The 18599-nt window shown below is 43.7% G+C and overlaps 1 protein-coding gene across 5 annotated transcripts in view; it reads right to left on the reverse strand.

The window, feature by feature from the left end:
* Positions 1 to 18599, reverse strand: part of dock3 (dedicator of cytokinesis 3) — a 965674-nt gene that overhangs the window by 201868 nt on the left and 745207 nt on the right. For all 5 annotated transcript variants that reach the window (XM_080184500.1, XM_080184509.1, XM_080184492.1 and 2 more), the window contains 3 exons: positions 14182 to 14328; positions 10980 to 11078; positions 4966 to 5060 (listed from right to left, as the gene is read on the reverse strand). In XM_080184500.1, coding sequence (XP_080040626.1) covers positions 4966 to 5060; positions 10980 to 11078; positions 14182 to 14328 — 341 coding nt within the window. The remainder of the gene's footprint in view (positions 1 to 4965; positions 5061 to 10979; positions 11079 to 14181; positions 14329 to 18599) is intronic.

Raw genomic sequence — 18599 nt, forward strand, 5'->3', positions numbered from 1 at the left:
GCACCGTATATTTACTATAATGTCTCTTTTCATTTGGAGAAGAGGGCACATAATGTCTTAGAGGGTCAAGACCAGAGGTGCACCTATACGCATGGCCATGGAATTGAGGCCCCTTCTGTAGCCCCAGCCCCCCCACCCCCATCCTGAGACTGACAGTTCCGAAGACTCCTTGGAGGAAGCAGGTTATGGGACCTCCAAGGATGGCACCTTTTTGGCATCAGCTTTCACCTCACAAATCACCATCCCAAATACTCTCATATCGGTGGGCCCAGTTAGTAGTGAAGCTTCTGAATCACTCTCTTCTAAACATGACACATCTGATAATGTACACTGCTGGAGGAGGGAACATCTGAGACCTCTGGCATGCGGGGGCCTGCCGGAGGCGAGGACTCAGATGACCTCAGGCTACATGCTGGACCTCTGAGATCACTTCTCCCTCATCTGCTTGAAGTGCAGTAACAGAGCCATGGAATGCAGGACGGGCTGACAGCTACACTGGACCGACTCTGAGGCTGTTGGGAGGAATCCCAAAGCTTTCAGGCAGACCAGCTATTTCCTGTATTGCGTGGTTCCCAGGCCACCACTGCAAGGGTGGCATCTGCAATGGGGTAAGAAATCATCACCATGAGTGGCAAGGTCCAAGTGATGGCCGACTCCCAACGGGCCAAAGCTGAGGGATCGAACTAGCTTCTCAAGATTCTGCAGCCCATGGCTCAGAGGCTCAAGAGCTTGCACAAACTTAGTGGGACAGTGCTGAGACACAGCAGGTTATGGCAGCAGCCTCGAGAACATGGCCCAGTCACAGAGGGTCATGGCGGAGGGGCTGCAGAGCGTGGTCCAGTCTCAGAGGGCACTTGCTGCAGCCATTAATAGGCGGCCCCTGACTCATGTGGCCATTGCAGAGGGCTTGACCACCATGGGTCGGATGTAGGTGGTCCTCCAGGAATGGCAGGGCCAGGTGATGCTGGAGCTTCTGGAGCTCGCTGCAGAAGCACTGCTGTCCCATGGACTGACCCAGGGCTCACAGGAACCATAACGGAGGAAGAAGGGCTTGAGTCCATGCTGGGGCCTTCCAGCCAGGAGACTGTGGCTGTGGCTACACCTTCTGACTCCCCCCTTCCTGACACCAGGGCATCTCTGGAGCCGTGGGATGAAGAGGGTGTTATGGATAGCCCCCCCACCTCCCCCCCCCCCACCCCCCCCCACCTCCCCACACACTCGTAGAGAGCGCTCCCAACCCAAAACGCAACATGGCCACCACAAAAGGATCCCTTGTGAGCAGCATGGAGCCATGCATTGGTAGGCATTTATCTTCTCATTAATCCTCACTGATGGAGCACCAGATGTGGACTTTTATCGAGCATGTCTGTTCTGGACTGGATTCTAGATTGGGCGAACACTCTGGTAAAGGCAGACGTGCTGGTAATGTGGGACGTGCAGCTCATAAAGTAGATTAAAATACATGCAGAATTATTTAAATTGATGTTGCACCCGTTTTGGGTGGCTTCCCGATCGGGCCGATCTTTTGGCCTTGATAAAATGTGAACCGGCATGAAAACGGGCACAGACCGTGCCACTAGCCTCACGTCCGACTTTATCAAATTTTTGCACCCAAAAACGGGCACAATGCAATAAGACACTGCCCATATCTCTCTGAGCACAAGTCAAATCATGATGGTTTCCCTCATTCTCCTTATATTATCCCCTGTAGAACAAATATTAGCTGCTGTAGCTGTTTTCTGTGAGGGAGCATCGATAACTTCTGGAGAAGAGCAAAGCCTCAGAGGGTGCATTGTCACATCCTTGCTCTGCACCTAGCAAGAGATACGTGCACCTTGGTGAATGAACATGACTTAGTTGTAAGTGATCCACATCCCTAGCTGTTGGAGACTGAGACAGAGCAGATTTCTGGCACTTGGAAAAGCGTTGGAGTCAACATAAGTGCTGAGCCCAAATCTGATGACAAACCTTTGAAGTCATCTATCAGGTGGCAGATGCTGGATATACAGTGCAAGGTATGTTGAAATTTGGCAGAGATTCCAGAGGCACTGCCATTTGCGTTGGGGGAGTCCTCCCAGGTTATGAGCACTGTGATAACTCACTCTTGTGACTGCATGGCTCCCTTCATTTAGAGTCTGGTCACTGTCAGGGAGGGCCAAACATAACAGCTCACTGATGAGATATTCGGTACACCAGCTGACCTGCACTCAACTAGTTTGTGAGCTCCGGTGACCAGAGCCATGCTGAGAAGGATTGAGGAACCTGGAGTCACATCCATGTCCTGGTTTCTATCAGGAAAGCAGGGAAGGCCAAAAGGAGCTCACAGAAGTGGATGAATAGCTACTGATGCCATCAGGAGCACCTGTCAGGGCACTTCTGATGGGGACAGCACCAACCGCCACCACCCCCCCTCCCACCCAATCACGTGTACACAGACACGCACACACAAATGTCTCCAAGTGCTGCAGTGACAGCTGAGCCTCCTGTCACTGTGTAGGAGACATGTAGCATGTGAGGCTCTCCTAGACTCAGATGACCACAAGGATACCTCGCAGTCATCCAAGGCAAAGTAGCGCAAGGTCAGCAGCCTTGGTCCAGCACAGCTGGCAGCAAGCAGGGGAGCACCACATCTAACAGAATTAAAAAAGACACATTAGTCACACGTAGATTCACACGGCAGATTTTCACTTTCATGTGTTAGGAAGAACGTTGATTAATTTTGCAGTTAAATAATTGTTCTTTTCACAGGATATGTTTCGGCTACATTTGTGCATTATCTGTGATGTGATGGTTTTGAATTGGATAGTCTAAATGCTGACAAGAGAATTTGGGTGCAGGTGGATCCCTCTGCTCGGCATTAATTGGTCACTCTACATTGTCCATTTGCAGATGTGGCCCTGGTGTTCATGAGAGGGAGAAATCAGGAAGAGGCAAGAATGCCAAGAAGGTGTAGTTGAGCTAGAGACATACTGCTTTTGGAACCTTTGCAATATTAGGGAATCTTATGTCTTCCAGTTATCCAGAGCCTCCCACAGATTGGTTTGTGCAGTTGTCTGGCATGGCTCACCCTCCTCATAATCAGACTCATCATTAGAGGATGGGGGCTGTCTCCTTCAAATCCTCTCCTGCCAGGACTTCCCTTCTTTGGGGAGCCAGGTTGTGCAAGGCACAGCTGAAAATGACCAGGAGTGAGACTCTAGCAGATGCATATTGCAGAGCACCACCTCAACTGTCCAAACATCTGAAAGGCATTTTGAGCAGATCAAAGAGTTCTTTCCACGCTATATCATCCGGGCCTAGATTGTCTCTCACACTTGACCTCATTTCAGGCCTCATTAACAGTGCCACCCCACCAACCTTTCCTTTCCTCATCCAAAGATTCTGGACTGGTGAATATACCTGGCACCTGGGAATGCCTAAGGATGAATATGTATGGACTACTACCCAGATAACATGCAAAAACAAGAACTATTTTTTGATTATGATTGTACATAGATGGGGTGATATTATTTTCTGTTTGTAAATGCCCCCAGCTGTCCTGATGGAGTTTTTATTGCAAAATGGATTCAATTAATTATCCCATGAACACTTGGAAATCTAGCCATGGTTGCAACGCCTCTGGCTCTTTCCACTTGACTGGTGTTGTCACTGGTAAAAGATACATAATGATAAAACAGTGATAACTGTAGGCTGAGAAATTCCACTAAGGTCTCCACAATGCTGTCTGCAATAACCTAGAAGCAAGAAAGTTAAATGCCACTGTGACTTTAATGCCACAGGCATCAGGTGGCCGATCTCACAACTGGAGGCCTTGTATTGAGAAAACATGTTACAAAGGAATGTGAATGTCTCCCTTGAGAAATGCAATCTTCTGAGGCACTGTTGATCAGACATCTGTAGGTAAGGCATCCAGACCCTATAGACACAATTAGTAAGGTACTGCCTTCTCCTGCTGCCTGCCTGATGTTGCTATCTTCCCTTCACAGTCGCTTGCTCAGCAGCAGACTGTTCACTTTGCTGAACTTCATGGCACACCTGCCCACTAGCCCGCAGCCCTCCTCCTTCACGTCCGATCCTCCTCACTGCTGGAGATGCCTCCAATAGAAAGCACAATTCCCATAGGATGCAGTAATGTACAAATACTGTCATGCTAAATGTTGATTGGTACACTTCCTTTTTGCCCGTTCCCTATGGAAATGCTCTAATGCAGATTTAAATTAATGATAGACAGAATTAGCAACACTAACAAGGTCTCTCAGCTTCAGCAGCAGACTCTTCTACTAAAGTCAGCCTTCATCCCACTTGCAGAATATTTATCTGCCTTTGCAACATATTTTAATAAAATATATTTAATAAAATATGTTTAATGATTCCCTGCAAACATATGGCCCGTGCATCCATCACATTATGGTATAGGCTAGGTATTATTCAGGTTAATTAGTTTGTTAACAAGTTTAATAGCTCGGTAATGCTTTTTTAAATGGCGGATGGGCCATTTCTGATTTCTGCACCGACCCAACTTTCTTATTATTGACATGTTGATTTTGAATTAATGACCCAAAGTCAGCAGGTCAGATTTTATGCATGTGTGAAACGGCAGCGGTCCCATCTTCTGAATGTAAAATTCCCTCCCTTGTGTATGTACACATGGATATATATGAGATCAAGATAGGATTGGATTCTGAGGACTTTATAGCATGCCAACATTCAGTGCCTAGGTTTGCACTTGAAGAATGGCCATTTGGATAAAATACTTAAAGGTGAGCAGCTCATGATATCAGTAAGGACTAACATCTACAGGGAATGAGTAGATGGCTAGGTCAGGAAAAGGTGGATAGAGGCAGGCAATTTCAAGTTCAATATTTTACTTTAGCATTAATGAGGCATAGTGGGATAGATTTGTGCCCAGATACATTTGGATCACTCTACGACATGAGTGTTCCTGAAATGGTAAGGACAACTTACTTGCTGGTTAGAAGTCTCATCACCATCCAGTCACGTGGGTAGACACTCAGCTTCATTAAATTACGGAACACGCAGAATATTTTTAACAAGAAATCCTAAGAAGGGAAGGAAGACATGAAGTAACGTGATGAGTTAATGCCAAAGTATCACTTTACTTACCCATTTGCTAAGAAGTTAGTTTTATTTTGCAAGAGTTTTGGCATGATCAGTGCTATGACAATTCAGTAGGCAGCAAACCAGATAGCCTGAAGGAATGCTGCCTGCAGTTTATTAAATAGGGGCTTGTTTGACCTTTTGGGAGGTCAGTGGCATCACTGCAGAGATTCCTCAGGATAGAGAATGTGTCCTCTCTATTGCTTTCTTTTAGCCTTACTTCATGTCTGTTAATAACAGTTATCATCTCAAAAGTTTACAAAAGCACACTGGACACCTTTATACTCTGTGGGGGATGTCCTTTATGGCATCTTTGACTCTCCTGGAGGTAGTGTTAGCGGGGGAGGAATGTCAGTGCTGAAGTTTATTGCTTCTTTGCTTCTACTTTCTAAAGGCTGGGCATATCACTGGTCAGATACAGAGTAAAGCTCTCTCATTTGTTTGTCAACAACTGTCTTTAATCCCAACTTTAGGACAGCCTTCAGCTGTAACTGCTTCATTCCATAAAAGTCTTTCTAAACACGATTTGACAATTTTGTGCAAAGTTCTAGGTCTCTTTTTAGCTGTGCACATGCACACTTTAGAAACTGGATTTAGACTATTCAAGTTCTTCTTCATAGCCAGCTAAGAGAGAAAACACTGTACATTATGGACAAATAGTTCTCCAAAGTCGACTGCGCTACATTATGGAAATGACCTGGTATTCAAGTATAGTAATTCAACCACATGCCAGTTTCTCATCACCAGCACCTCTTATTGTGCGCCAAAGGAAAATGCTGCTTTTGCAGCTTACCTTAGTCTTCACCTTAGGATCTACAATGCTGGTCCAGGAAAAATGACAGGCTTAAAAATCCTCCCTGGCTGCTTCCCACTGGGCCAGCCAATATTGCGGTTTGTACTCCACAAAGACACATATAGATCTACTGATGATCCCCTCTAGCCTCCATGATCATCATAATATCCTTCCCTCTTAGGTTGTGTCTCTCCCAGCACCACCACTGCAAAGAGATCCTTTCCATCACTTGGCACTTACGCTGAGGTCCATTGAAGGTGGGGCTAGGTCAGGTGGTGTAAGCAAAACAGGGGACCTTCTTTTTGGGAGAGAGCATCGCAGAATTACCAAAGCCTCAGGTTCCTCCTCAGGTTCTGCTTCAGTCTGGAAGCCCATTTCTTCAGCCTCCATCCATCTTCACTATCCAGAGGGGCCAACACAGAGTTAACTTCAAGTTGAGGGCTGGCACTGGCAGCGGCTATCTCCATGGCCGCTGGCAGCAGTTGCTTGGGCAAGGACTCCCTGGTTCAGAGGTGGACTAAGTCTCAGGGTTTTACCCTGAAATTTGACCTTGTTAGATACTGGTCCTGTTTTCTTCATAATGATCCCAGGGATCCATTTGGGACCATCCTTTGTTACTTACATGATTCAGATCACCAGTTGCAAAAGTTATCTCTGTACTCATGGAATCAAAGTTTCTTTGGTTTTCCTGTTGGGACTTCACTTCTACCAAGTCTGGGAATAATAAGCTTAATCTGGCATGAAGCCATTTCCCCATCAACAACTCTGCTGGAGCAACACATGTTACGTTGTGTGATGTGGTCCTGTAATCGAGCACTAATTGTGCAGTTTAATCTGCATGTATGTCGTCGGTTGTTTCTTCATACCATTTTTGAAGGTTTGAACAACCGCATCTGCCAGTCTATTTGATGACAGTGATAAGGTGCATTCTGGTCATGTTGGATATCATTGGAGGGCACAAAGTTCTGGAAATCATCGCTAGTGGAGGCTGTGCTGTTATCGGAAACCAGGGCTTCCAATATTCCGTGTGTGCTGCAATTTCTCAATTGTAGCCCCAGTAGTTGTGGAGCTCATGCAATGCACTTCCAACCACCTGGAGTGAGCATCTATCGTGATTAAAAACATAGAATCCATGAAGGACCCTTGCAAAGTCCACATGTATAGGCACCTATGGCTTGCCAGGCCATTCCCATAGGTGAAGGGTGGCTGAGGGTGGGATTTTTAAAATTTTCCTGGCACAGGTTATATTGCTTTGCCAAGTCTGCAATGTTGGAATCAAGACTGGATCATTTGACGTAGCTGTTAGCCAGCATCTTCATTTTTGATACTCCCAGGTGGCCATTATGTAATTTAGTTAACATTGGACCTTGTCCTGGAGGTGGAACAATTACTCAGGACCTCCAAAGAATGACCCTGTCCTCAACAATAAGTTCAGATTTCTTAATGAGGTAGGATTTAATTTCTTCGGAGGGTCATCCTTGGAATTCTCTTGTGTAAAATGATGTGCCTAATTTTAGATAAGGTTGGGTCTTTTTGGGTCCAGGCTTTAATCTGTCTTGCTTATACTGGCAAGGCCTTCAGAAAGTTTAGGCTGATCACAACCTCTTCTGCTGCTTGTGATCAATGGGAGCCGGATGACTCAGTGCATTGGCATTAGCAGTCTGGGTCCACGGGTGGTATATTACATTCTCAGGCCAGTAATAACAAGGCCTAGCACTGTATCTAAGCAGACAGGGGGGAATTGCTTTGTCCTCTTAGAAGAGCCCCAGTAAGGTTCATCGTTGGTAACTATAAAAAACCGTCGACCGTCAATGTATTGATGGAACTTCTTCAACCAAATATGACTGCCAACCGTTCCTTCTCAATTTGGGAATATTGTTGCTCTGCATCGAAAAGGGTTCTGGAGGCGTGCACAATAGGCTTCTTCATCCCATCTTTTCAGCGATGTGACAGCACTGCACCGAACCCGTATGGCGAAGTATCACAGGTTAAATTAAATATTTTCTTAGGGTCATAGAATCCTTACAATACATTCAGCCCGTCAAGCCTGTACCAACAACAATTCCACTCAAGCCCTACTCCCGTAACCATACATACTTACTATGCTAATCCCCCTCACACTATGGGGCTATTTACTATGGCCAATCAATTTAACCTGCACATCTTTGAACTGTGGGAGAAAACTGCAGCACCAGAAGAAACCCATGCAGACATGGGGAGAATGTGCAAACTCCACCAAGACAGTCACCTAGGCTGAAATTGAACCCGGGTCCCTGGAGCTTTGAGGCAGCAGTGTTGGAAATAGACCAGTAAATTGAATTAACCTCAGAAAAAGTCTCTGCCTGTGAAGCTTCCCAAGACCATCAGTTTTCATAGTAGGGCATGCAAGGTGGCCAGAATGGAAGCCAAATTCAGGATAAGTTTTCCATGGTAACTGATTAATCCCAGGAAGGATTTTAACTCTGTGATGTTTTTTGGTGCCTCCTTGATGGCCTTTACTTCATCCGCTTCTGGATGTAATCCCTTGCTATCCACTTGAAAGCCTACATAGGCTACTTGGGTTGCATGGAAAATGCATTTCTCCCTCCTCAAGTGAATGCCTACCCTGGAAAATCGTTGCAGGACTTCTTGTAGGTTGGCCAAGTATGCCTATTCTGAAGCCCCATAACCAAGACTTTATCTAAGTATACTGCAACCTTGGTAGCCCTTGAAGGATGTTCTCCATAACCCTTTGGAAGATGGCACATGTTGATGAGACCCCAAAAGAGAAAGGGAATACTCATACAGCCTCTTATGTGTGTTGATCATCACATATTTCTGAGAGGGTTCATCCAATTGAAGCTGGAATAGGAGAAGATTTTGCCACCTGTTAACTTGACATATCAATATTTGATCTGGGGCACAGAGTACTGTTGAAATTGGAAACCCCCTTGGCCATCAGTTTATTGTCCCCGCAAAGATGAACTGATTTGTTGGGCTTAGGAACAGAGAATACGGGCATGACCCATTGTGCAAATTGTACAAGCCTTTTTATGCCCAAGCACTCAAGGCATCCTAATAGAGTTTCCGCCTTCTCCAGCATGGAGTAAGCGATAGACCTGGTTCTGAAATACCTGGGTGTATACCTAGGTGCAGCATTAAGGCCAACGCAGATCTTGGCTTTAGCCCTTCTATTTTCCCCAGGCCCTCCTGATAAACTCCAGGGTATCTCCTGATAACCTTGTATAGTCCCCCTATGCCCAGCCTTAAGATCTCCAACCAGCTGAGCCAAAATTGCTAGCGCCAATCTCTCCCCATAAGGCTTGGTCTGTGCCCCATACAACAAAGAGCGGGAGACAAGCTGATTGCTGTTTGTAAGTCACGGGGATCACTGTGGTGTATTTTATTTATTAAAGTTTCACTCTGATGTATTTTGTTTATAAAGGCTCACTTGGCCTTTGTATCTTCCAACCTCAGAAGTTGGATGCCTGATTGCAGGTGTCATTCGGTCTGTTCTCCGATAATACAGAGCTCCCATGTTCACTTCCAACTTCAAGGATGGTCATTTACTAGTAATTCCACCATTATTAGGGGAACTTTTGTTGTTACAATACGAATCAGTTGTAATGTCCATGTCTCTGGAAGAGGGGATATCTGCATAGAATGCTCAGGTGCCAGTGTTGGCTTTCTTCCCAGGCATCTGCCTGTCCTTGAAACATCACCATGGCTGTGTCTTTTGACAGTATTTGCAGTAAACTGCCCACTGGCAACTATACCTTTTTGGAATATGTTCTTTAATACTCTTAGTGTCAGCACTACCACTCCTTGACTGTCTGGTGGTGATGTTAGAATTCCTATATTGATCGGGGCCCTTTAATACCTGATTGACATAAGCATTCTCCATTGAGGACTGGTTGCATGAGGTCCCTTCCCCTAGTTGAAAAACACTGCTGTCTGATGCCCCTTGTAGCTCCTGAGCCTCTTTCTCTGTGCTCTCAAATGACAAAGCTAACTCAACGGTTTTTTAAAAGACTAAACAGGGTTCTGCCAACAGCTTCTTTTGGATGGTTAGGTCATTTATGCCACATGCCAACCTGCCCCAGTATATTTTATGAAGAGACGGTCCTAATTTGCAGTTTACAGCCAGTTTCTAGAATCTAGCCAAGAACCCAGTGACAGGTTCTCCACGGGTACATCCAGCCATATTTAAGTGATGTCGCTGGAGAAATACCAGGAGTTTAGAGTTGTAATTTTTTTTTAACCACATTTACCAGTTCATTAAACATTTTTGAGTCAAAGGTATCCGGATAGGTCAGACTTCTTATTACACACAAAGTCAGGGCCCTGCATGCTGTTAGTAATATCACTTTTTGCTTTTAGTCTCCTTCAAAGTTGTTAGCAAGGAAGAAGTAATGCATGCACCCAGTGTTTTGGGCCCAGTATTCCCAACTGGTGTCATTGGGCTTGAGTTTCCCCAAAAGAGGCATAACGGCTTTTTCTTTCTGGAGAAATTCTTGACAATCAGAGGTTGTCTGGAGGAAAAGTTTGAGAAAAAAAAATTTCTCCTCGTCATCAATGTAGTAATTCAGCAATGTACTAGTTTCCCGTCACCAACACCCTTTACTGTGCATCAAAGGAAAAAGCCACTCCTGCGGCTTACAGCCAGATAATCTTCACCTTGGGACTGACAACGCCGGTCCAGATGGAGGTACAGGCTTAAAAGCCTCCACTGGCTGCTTCACATTGGGTGGACCTCCACGGTTGTCATAACATCAAGGAACAAACAAGAAGATAGCTGTGAAGGATATGTGACTGTATGAATCTGATATCTGCTTATGGTTAAGGAAACTTGTTATCTAAGCTTGCTCTCAATAGCAGTTATATTTTAAAGAGAATGGCACACAATGGGAACAATATAAAAGGACATTTCAGCACCATGTTTGGGTGTACAAAATCATCTCATTATTTTCTGGTCAATTGGAGCTCATGCCAAGGGGCTATAAAGAACACTGAAATGGCCCGGCTTTTTCTAATATTTATATTTTTACTTATATTAATCATAAAAGCACAAAAGTAAGGTTATTTTTACCTTGAGCTCTTCCTTGCTCTGGAAATTATCTAGTAATTGCTGGTAGTGGTTGTCTGCCATTTGCCGAAGCAGGGACAATAGGCAAGTGACATACTCCCCCTAAAGAACCGAAGCAGAGTACAAACTTCAGTGACACAGATTGTGACATAGCAAATGGTATACTCAGTCAAAGGCTTGAAATGACCATATCAGGAAGAAGATGCACACAAACAGATATGGATTTGTTATGTAATTGCACATACAATACAGGTTGAGTATCCTTTATCTATAAATCTGAAAACTGGACACAGGCAAAAACTGCACTTTTTGTGAACCTCATCAACCTTTAGCATGGACTATAAGATCATAAGACATAGGAGCAGAATTAGGCCACTTGGCACATTCTGTTCTGCCACTCAATCATGGCTGATACTTTTCTCATCCTTATCCTCTGCCTTTTCCCCATAACCCTTGATCTCCTTATTAATCAAGAATCTATCTATCTCTGTCTTTAACACACTCAATGACCAGGCCTCCACAGACTTCTGTGGCAAAGAGTTCCACAGATTCACTACTCTGGCTGAGGAAATTCCTCCTCATCTCTGTTTTAAAGGATTATCCCTTTAGCCTGAAGTTGTGCCCTCTGGTTCTAGTTTTTCCTACTAGTGGAAACATCCTCTCTACATTTATTCTATGCAGACCTCGCAGTATCCTATAAGTTTCAATAAGATCCCCCATATCCTTCTAAACTCCAACAGGTACAGACCCAGCATCCACAACCGTTCCTCATATATCAAACTCTTCATTCCAGGGATCATTCTTGTGAACCTCCTCTGGATCCTTTCCAAGGCAAACACACTCTTCCTTAGATGTGGGGCTCTAAACTGCTCACAATACTCCAAATGGAGTTTGACTAGAGCCTTATACAGCCTCAGAAGTACATCCCTGCTTTTGTATTCTAGCCCGCTTGACATGAATGCAAACATTGCATTTGTCTTCCTAACTGCTGACTGAACCTGCAGTGAATCTTACCGGAAGAGAATCTTGAACAACAACTCCCAAGTCCTTTTGTGTTTTTGATTTCCTAAGCATTTTCCCATTTGGAAAATAGTCTATATCTCCATTCCTCCTTCCAAACTGCATAACCTCATGCTCTTCCACATTGTATTCCATGTGCCACTTCTTTACTTACTCTCCTAATCTGTCCAAGTCCTTCTGCAGCCTCCCTGCTTCCTCAATACAACCTGTCCCTCTACATATCTTTATATCATCTGAAAACTTAGCAACAGTGCCTTCAGTTTTTTCCTCCAAATCGTTAATATATATTGTGAAAAGTTGTGGTCCTAGCACTGACCCCTGAGGCACACCATTAGCCATCGGCTGCATCCTGAAAAAGACCCCTTTATCCCTGCTCTCTGCCTTCTGCCAGTCAGCCAATCCTCAATCCATGCTAGGATCTTACCCTTTACACCATGGGCACTTAAACTTATTTAACCGTTGACTATGCAACACCTTGTCAAAGACCTTCAGGAAATCTAAATAAATCATGTCCACTGGTTCTCCATTGTCTAACGTCCATGCTACCTCCTCAAAGAACTCTAACAGATTTGTCAGACATGACCTCCCCTTGACAAAGCCATGCTGGCTCAGTCCTACTTTATCATGCACTTCCAAGCGCTCTGGGATCTTATCTTTAATAATGGACTCTAAAATCTTGCCAATGACCGAAGTCAGGCTAACCGGCCTATAATTTCCCGTCTGCTGACCCCCTCTCTTCTTAAACAGTGGCATTACATTAGCTACTTCCCAGCACAGGATGTCTAAGTTGTTTGTCCACATTGTTTACTTTGTGATCTTTGTGGTGAACATGTCAAAATGAAATTTATTACAAGTATCCTGTGTTTTTTATTCAGTGATACATCTTACTTTTTGAGCCGTTTTATTTAACCTATAGCTAAACTAGGCTTAGGCTATTGGAATGTAAGTTTGTATGCGATATTGAAACAAAATTATCTGAAATCCAAAATGCAATTGGCCCCATGGATTTCGGATCAAGGATACTCAACTTATATAAGCTATTTAGTAAGGACAAAGACCCCAGGTCAACTGGCTGCCGAGAGTTCATATTCCCTATCCTACAACGCTCCAATCCAAACGTACATGGATTGGTGGAAGTTAAGATAAAGAAGCTCCTTCTTGTGAGGGAAAGTAAAAAGAGAGATTTGATGTTGAAAGAAAAGTTAACAAATCTCATGACAGCTAATAGTCTGTCAAAGGGGAATTAGAAGCTTTCATTTATTTCATTTAATTTGTTTTACTGTTTAGCAATACGTATTATTCTTAAGCTCTCCATTGGTCCAGCTTAGCACCAAGCCAAATAGAAGAGATGAGTCCAAAATTTAATCTGATGTTTGTGCTGATTTAGCTGACTGTTGCCAAGGCAGCAGTTGGAGTGCTATAATTGGTTTTAGAAGCCCTAGGCTAAGAAAGGGCTAAATAAGGGGATGGTAGGTTTCTGTGGAAGGATGAGCTAATTGGACTGAGTGGTTTACCGCATCTATACTATTTTTTGTGACCTTTATAAAATCAGCCAACCTGCAGCAATTGTCTATCCCTATCTTGTATAAATTGTTCAGCTCTCATTTAACACTTAGGTATGGTGAATATCCGGAAACCAATTATGAAATCAGTGGCAAAACTTTATCCAACTAAGCAACAGTGAATTAATCAATAGTTTTTGAGGATGTTACAGAAATGTTCATTTCATTTTTATTGTTTTCCAGATGAATGATTGCTTAAAGAGGCATGGTCATCAGATCATCCAATGAGGGATCACTAATGAGGGATCACACCAAAGCATCACTGATTTAACAATGATCATATTTAGGTATAAAGATTCCAGCAAAATAAGTTAAAGAATATCACGTTGAAACAGAAAATGATTATTCACGAACTCTATGGCATGATAGAAACCATACCCACTTGATGGCAAAGTTCGTGTCTTGACTCATTGGAATCTTGTCAGATGAAAATGGCTCTTTAAGGATTAGAATGCAATAAATCTAAACATACCTAAACATGGAAGTGAGCGCTGATGAAGTACAAGCATGAGATTTGAATTCACACATGTTGTTGCACCAGAAAGGATGTGAAAGACTTGTGGAGGGGTGTGGGGTGGGGGGAGATGGGTGAGCACCATTAAAAAGGATTGTTAGTTACTAACAGTTATCTCCGCCGTGCACTGTGGGCAGCGCTGTCCTCTTACCGCCTCCGCCATCTGAGACTTATTCATGATAGCAAGTAGGGTCTGTAGTAAGACATCAAGAAGACTTTCGACCATCATCTCCACTTCTTCTGACACTGAGCACTCCTGGACCACAGCACAATGACACAGTTAATGCATCACAAACACATGTACAAGATTTGTAAACTAATGGTTCATAGCAAGTTGTCTAGTATTGTGATGTTTAAGTTCTGTTAACAGCAAGTTTCGCCACAATGAAAAAATCTTTGGTTTTATCAAATTTTGATTGATAATGCTCCTGCGAAATGTCTTGGGACATTTCACTATGTTAAATGTGGTATATAAATGCAAGTTGTTATTGTTGCTGAACAGATTGGATAGCTAAAGTGGGCACCTTGCACAGATCCATGCATTTCCAGTTGCTGTCCTATGTTATACATTCATTTGAAACAAAGGGAAGGGGATGCAGCTGTTACATGTGGTTGACTTCTTCAAAGAGAGGGATCTACCTTAAAGCCTGTCAGACAGACTAATGGCTACTAATTTTTCAGCCTTGACAAGGGTGTACTGAACTCTGCAGAAAGTTAAATCCTATGTGCACCAACTCAACCCAGAGGATGCCCTTTGAGACTGCATTTTGTTTATCAAGGAACATGAGAATGCCAGTTCATCCAAAGAAATGGCAAAAAAACAAACTGAAAGCAGCAATCTGAAAAGGATACATCAACGACTTAAGGACTACTGCCAGTCTTAACTGTCTGATATCTTTGTTTGCACTCATTTTTGTTTCTATGGCTCTTGTTTAATAGTAATTAAGTTTGATCAGTAGTTTATATGGCATACAAAAGTTTAATTTAATGGTACTTAGCATTTTGCAATCCAGCGGATGCAATGATTAGCCCATGGATGTATACAATTTGTCCTGGGATGTGGGTGACTCTGGCATCGTACTTATTACCAGTATGGTGGTAGATTGTTTTCTTAAACTGCTGTGGTCTATTAGATAGAAAATTCCCCAATTTTAGAATAATGATAATGAAGTAACATGAACATATCTAAGTCAGAGTGGACCGTGACTTGTCCTTCTCATGTCGCTAGGAAATGGTCTCAAAGTAAACTTGGCATGTTACTGCAGTGCAGTGTGGAGACAACAGTGTAGTCACACTGTGGATGTGGGCATTGAGATGGATATTGAGTTCAGTGTCCAGGAGCTCCAATCAACCAAGTTGTTTTGCCTAAATGATATTGAACTTCTTGAGTGTTGTTACAGCTGCATCTATTCATTAAAGTGGCAAGCATTTAATCACACTTCCATTCGAGCCATGTAGATACTAGAATAAATTGAAAGAACCCAGAATCTGACCTGCTTGTGGCCATGGTATTGGCCATACAATTGACTCAGTTATGTTTCTAGTCAATGACAGCCCATATCATACTAATTGTGGTGATCTCAGCAAAATGACAGTGCCACTGAAGGTTAGGTGGTTCCTTTTTTTGTTGGAAATGGTCATTGCTCGGCATTACTGTGGTGCAAGTGTCACTTTTCAGCCAAGTTTCAATGTTGTCTAGGTTTTTTTAAAAAATAGGCTGGCATGGGCTGTTTCATTATTGGAGAAATTGTAAATGAAGCCTAACACTGTAGAACTGTCAGCCACGAATCCCATTCCTGATAGTATCATATGTGGTTAAATGATGGGCCTGGCATTAAGGACAGCTACTCACCTCCCATTTGATCTTTAACACTTGTACTCATCTTTACATCTGCTGCCAAATGTTACCAAGTCATGTTCATCTATCAATCAATGCTTGATGATTGAAAGATGAAACTACATTGGTTCCTTGATTTTTAAATTTTCATGCTTCAGTTCAATCCTTCCATTGCCTTGCCACTCCCATCCTTATAACTTTATCCAGCTCCACAACCTTCTGAGATCTCTGCTGTTTGCCAATTGTGTTCTCATAGAATCCCTACAGTGTAGAAGGAGGCCATTCAGCCAATCAAGTCTACACTGACCGCAATCCCACCCAGGTCCTATCCTCATAACCCCATGCATTTACCCTAGCTAGTCCCCCTGACACTAAGATGCAATTTAGCATGGCCAGTCAACCTAATCCGCACATCTTTGGACTGTGGGGAGAAACCCAAGCACCCAGAAGAAACCAATGCAGACACAGGGAGAATGTGCGAACTCAACACAGACAGTGACCCAAGCCAGGAATTGAATGTGGGTCCCTGGCGCTGTGAGGCAGTAGTGCTAACCACTGTGCTACTGTGCTGCTCCTCTTTTTCACATCTCCAATTTCCATGACTGCACTGCTCTGGAATTCTCTCTCTATACTGTTCTGTTTCTCCATCTCACTTTTTCTGCTTAAGTTGCTCTTTAAAACTTACCTCTTTGACAAAATTTTGGTCACCTAAGTATCTCTCTTTGTATGGTCATGTATCAAATATTTTTTCATTTTGCTCACGTGAAGAGCTACATTATAAAAGATAGTAAATGCAAGTCGTTTTTCTTGACCAAGAATGATCAACCTACTGAGCAATTCTGACTAAACTTGAAATCATCATTGATGAATCAGTCCTGGCAAGTTACTTTTGATAACTGGGAGGAAGCTAACTGGTTGGGTGAGAGTTGTCCTTTTTGTGACTAGGGCATAGAACATAGTTCAGTAGCTGTCAGCGTCATAAATGCGCTGGAATAGTTTGCCTAGGGGCAACCTAGTGTTGATTGTATCTTAATTGGATTAAGTGTTTGCAGGCGGTGGGCATCAACTTGTGTTCTGTAAATAGGATCAGGCCAAAACTGTGGTTGGTAGGTTAGGAGATGTGGGCCTGCAATGTGCATTCCACACAGCATAAATATTGGTCCAGTTCTATTCTTCACCAACTGGCTTTCTGGATTTTAGTATGACAGCAGAGGATGGTTGCCTAAAGGTGAAGGTTGGAAACTAAGAAAAAAAATCAGACAGAAAATTAAAATCCCAATGGCCATTGTGGAAAATGGCAGAAATCAAGTGTATAAATTGCTGAAATATGACTACTCTCCAACATTCTCAGAGTCTGAGCCATATGACCAAAGGAAGAAAAAGTGGATATGTGAACAAGGATTACAAGGATTACAACAGTAACCAACGTGCCACTTTAGAGGAGATGGAAAATCAGAAGTACTTTGTGAGATGGATGTCTATTAATTGGATAGTGAAGAAGATTTGGACCTTTGATTTGACTTTTTGGATAAAATCTACAAAAAAAGCTAATCTGATAAATGTCTTTGAGGCATGGGGGCATTTGACAGAGTTTAGAAAACAGATATCCATTCCATGAAAAAATATGAACAATGATTATAGAAAAGATTGACAAAATTCAATTTCCTCATGACAATCTCTTTATTGCCTTTCTCTCTCATCCTCTGCACTGGGTGACTTTCATCCATGTGTTCTCCATCTCAACTCATCACGTCTGCTCTCTCTCCTCTGAGTTCACGGCTCTCTTATCAAGACTAAGGGTTACTTTTACCATTGCATAACTTGGTAAAGTCAGGCAGGAGGCAATAAATGCGTCCGCGCAGATGCCCACTTTACCAAGGCCCAAAAATGGCTGCGATCTAAATCACACCAAAAACGGGTGCAATGGCGATTTAAATGTATTTGCATGCGTTTAAATTGAATTAATGGGCTGCCTGCCCAACTTTACCAGCACTTCCTCCTTTACCATCGCGTTCACGATTTTGCACGAAGCGGACATGCTCTGTTTCGGGAGTTCCAGCTTCTGAAGAGATAGATTCAGAGCTTCTACTGGCTCTCTGACTTGGATCGGTGGTGGGAGGGGGAGGGAGGCGGGCCAGATCATTCTCTGGTTGGGAGTGGGGGGAGGGAGGGAGGAGGAGGAGGGTCAGATGTATCTCTGATGGGGGGGAGGCCACGTCGTTATTTCATGGGTAGGGGGAGCCTATTGTTCTCCGGCTGGGGTGGGGGGTGGGGGAGGAAGGGGGCAGGGGGTCGTGATCAGTCTGGGAAGCAGGGGAGGTGAATGGATAAGGGGGATAGTTATGTTGTGAGGATGGGGTGATGTCTGTGGGAGCCATTGCTCCCGCTTTTCACTCCCGGGCTGCTTTATTCGCTTTTTGCGGCTCGGAAGTGAAGTGACAGGGGTGCGTTTTTCAAATTTATTCCTCACTGCGCACGCGCAGTTCAGAGCTCCGATCGCTTCGGACACGCTAAGCCCTGCCCACAGTGCAATTCAGACTTGCAATTCTGTTTCAGGCTAAGTCCGTATGGGGGGCGCTGGAAAGCAGATTTCTAAGTCGGATCTGAATTTCACCTATATTCAGCACTTAGAATGAAAATGGTAAAATCAGGCTCTAAGTCTCTACCTCCAAGTAAACTTCTCAACCTAT

Source organism: Carcharhinus amblyrhynchos, chromosome 3 (genome assembly GCF_965287045.1).
Source record: "Carcharhinus amblyrhynchos chromosome 3, sCarAmb.v2.hapA, whole genome shotgun sequence".
In the NCBI taxonomy this organism is placed as follows: Eukaryota; Metazoa; Chordata; class Chondrichthyes; order Carcharhiniformes; family Carcharhinidae; genus Carcharhinus; species Carcharhinus amblyrhynchos.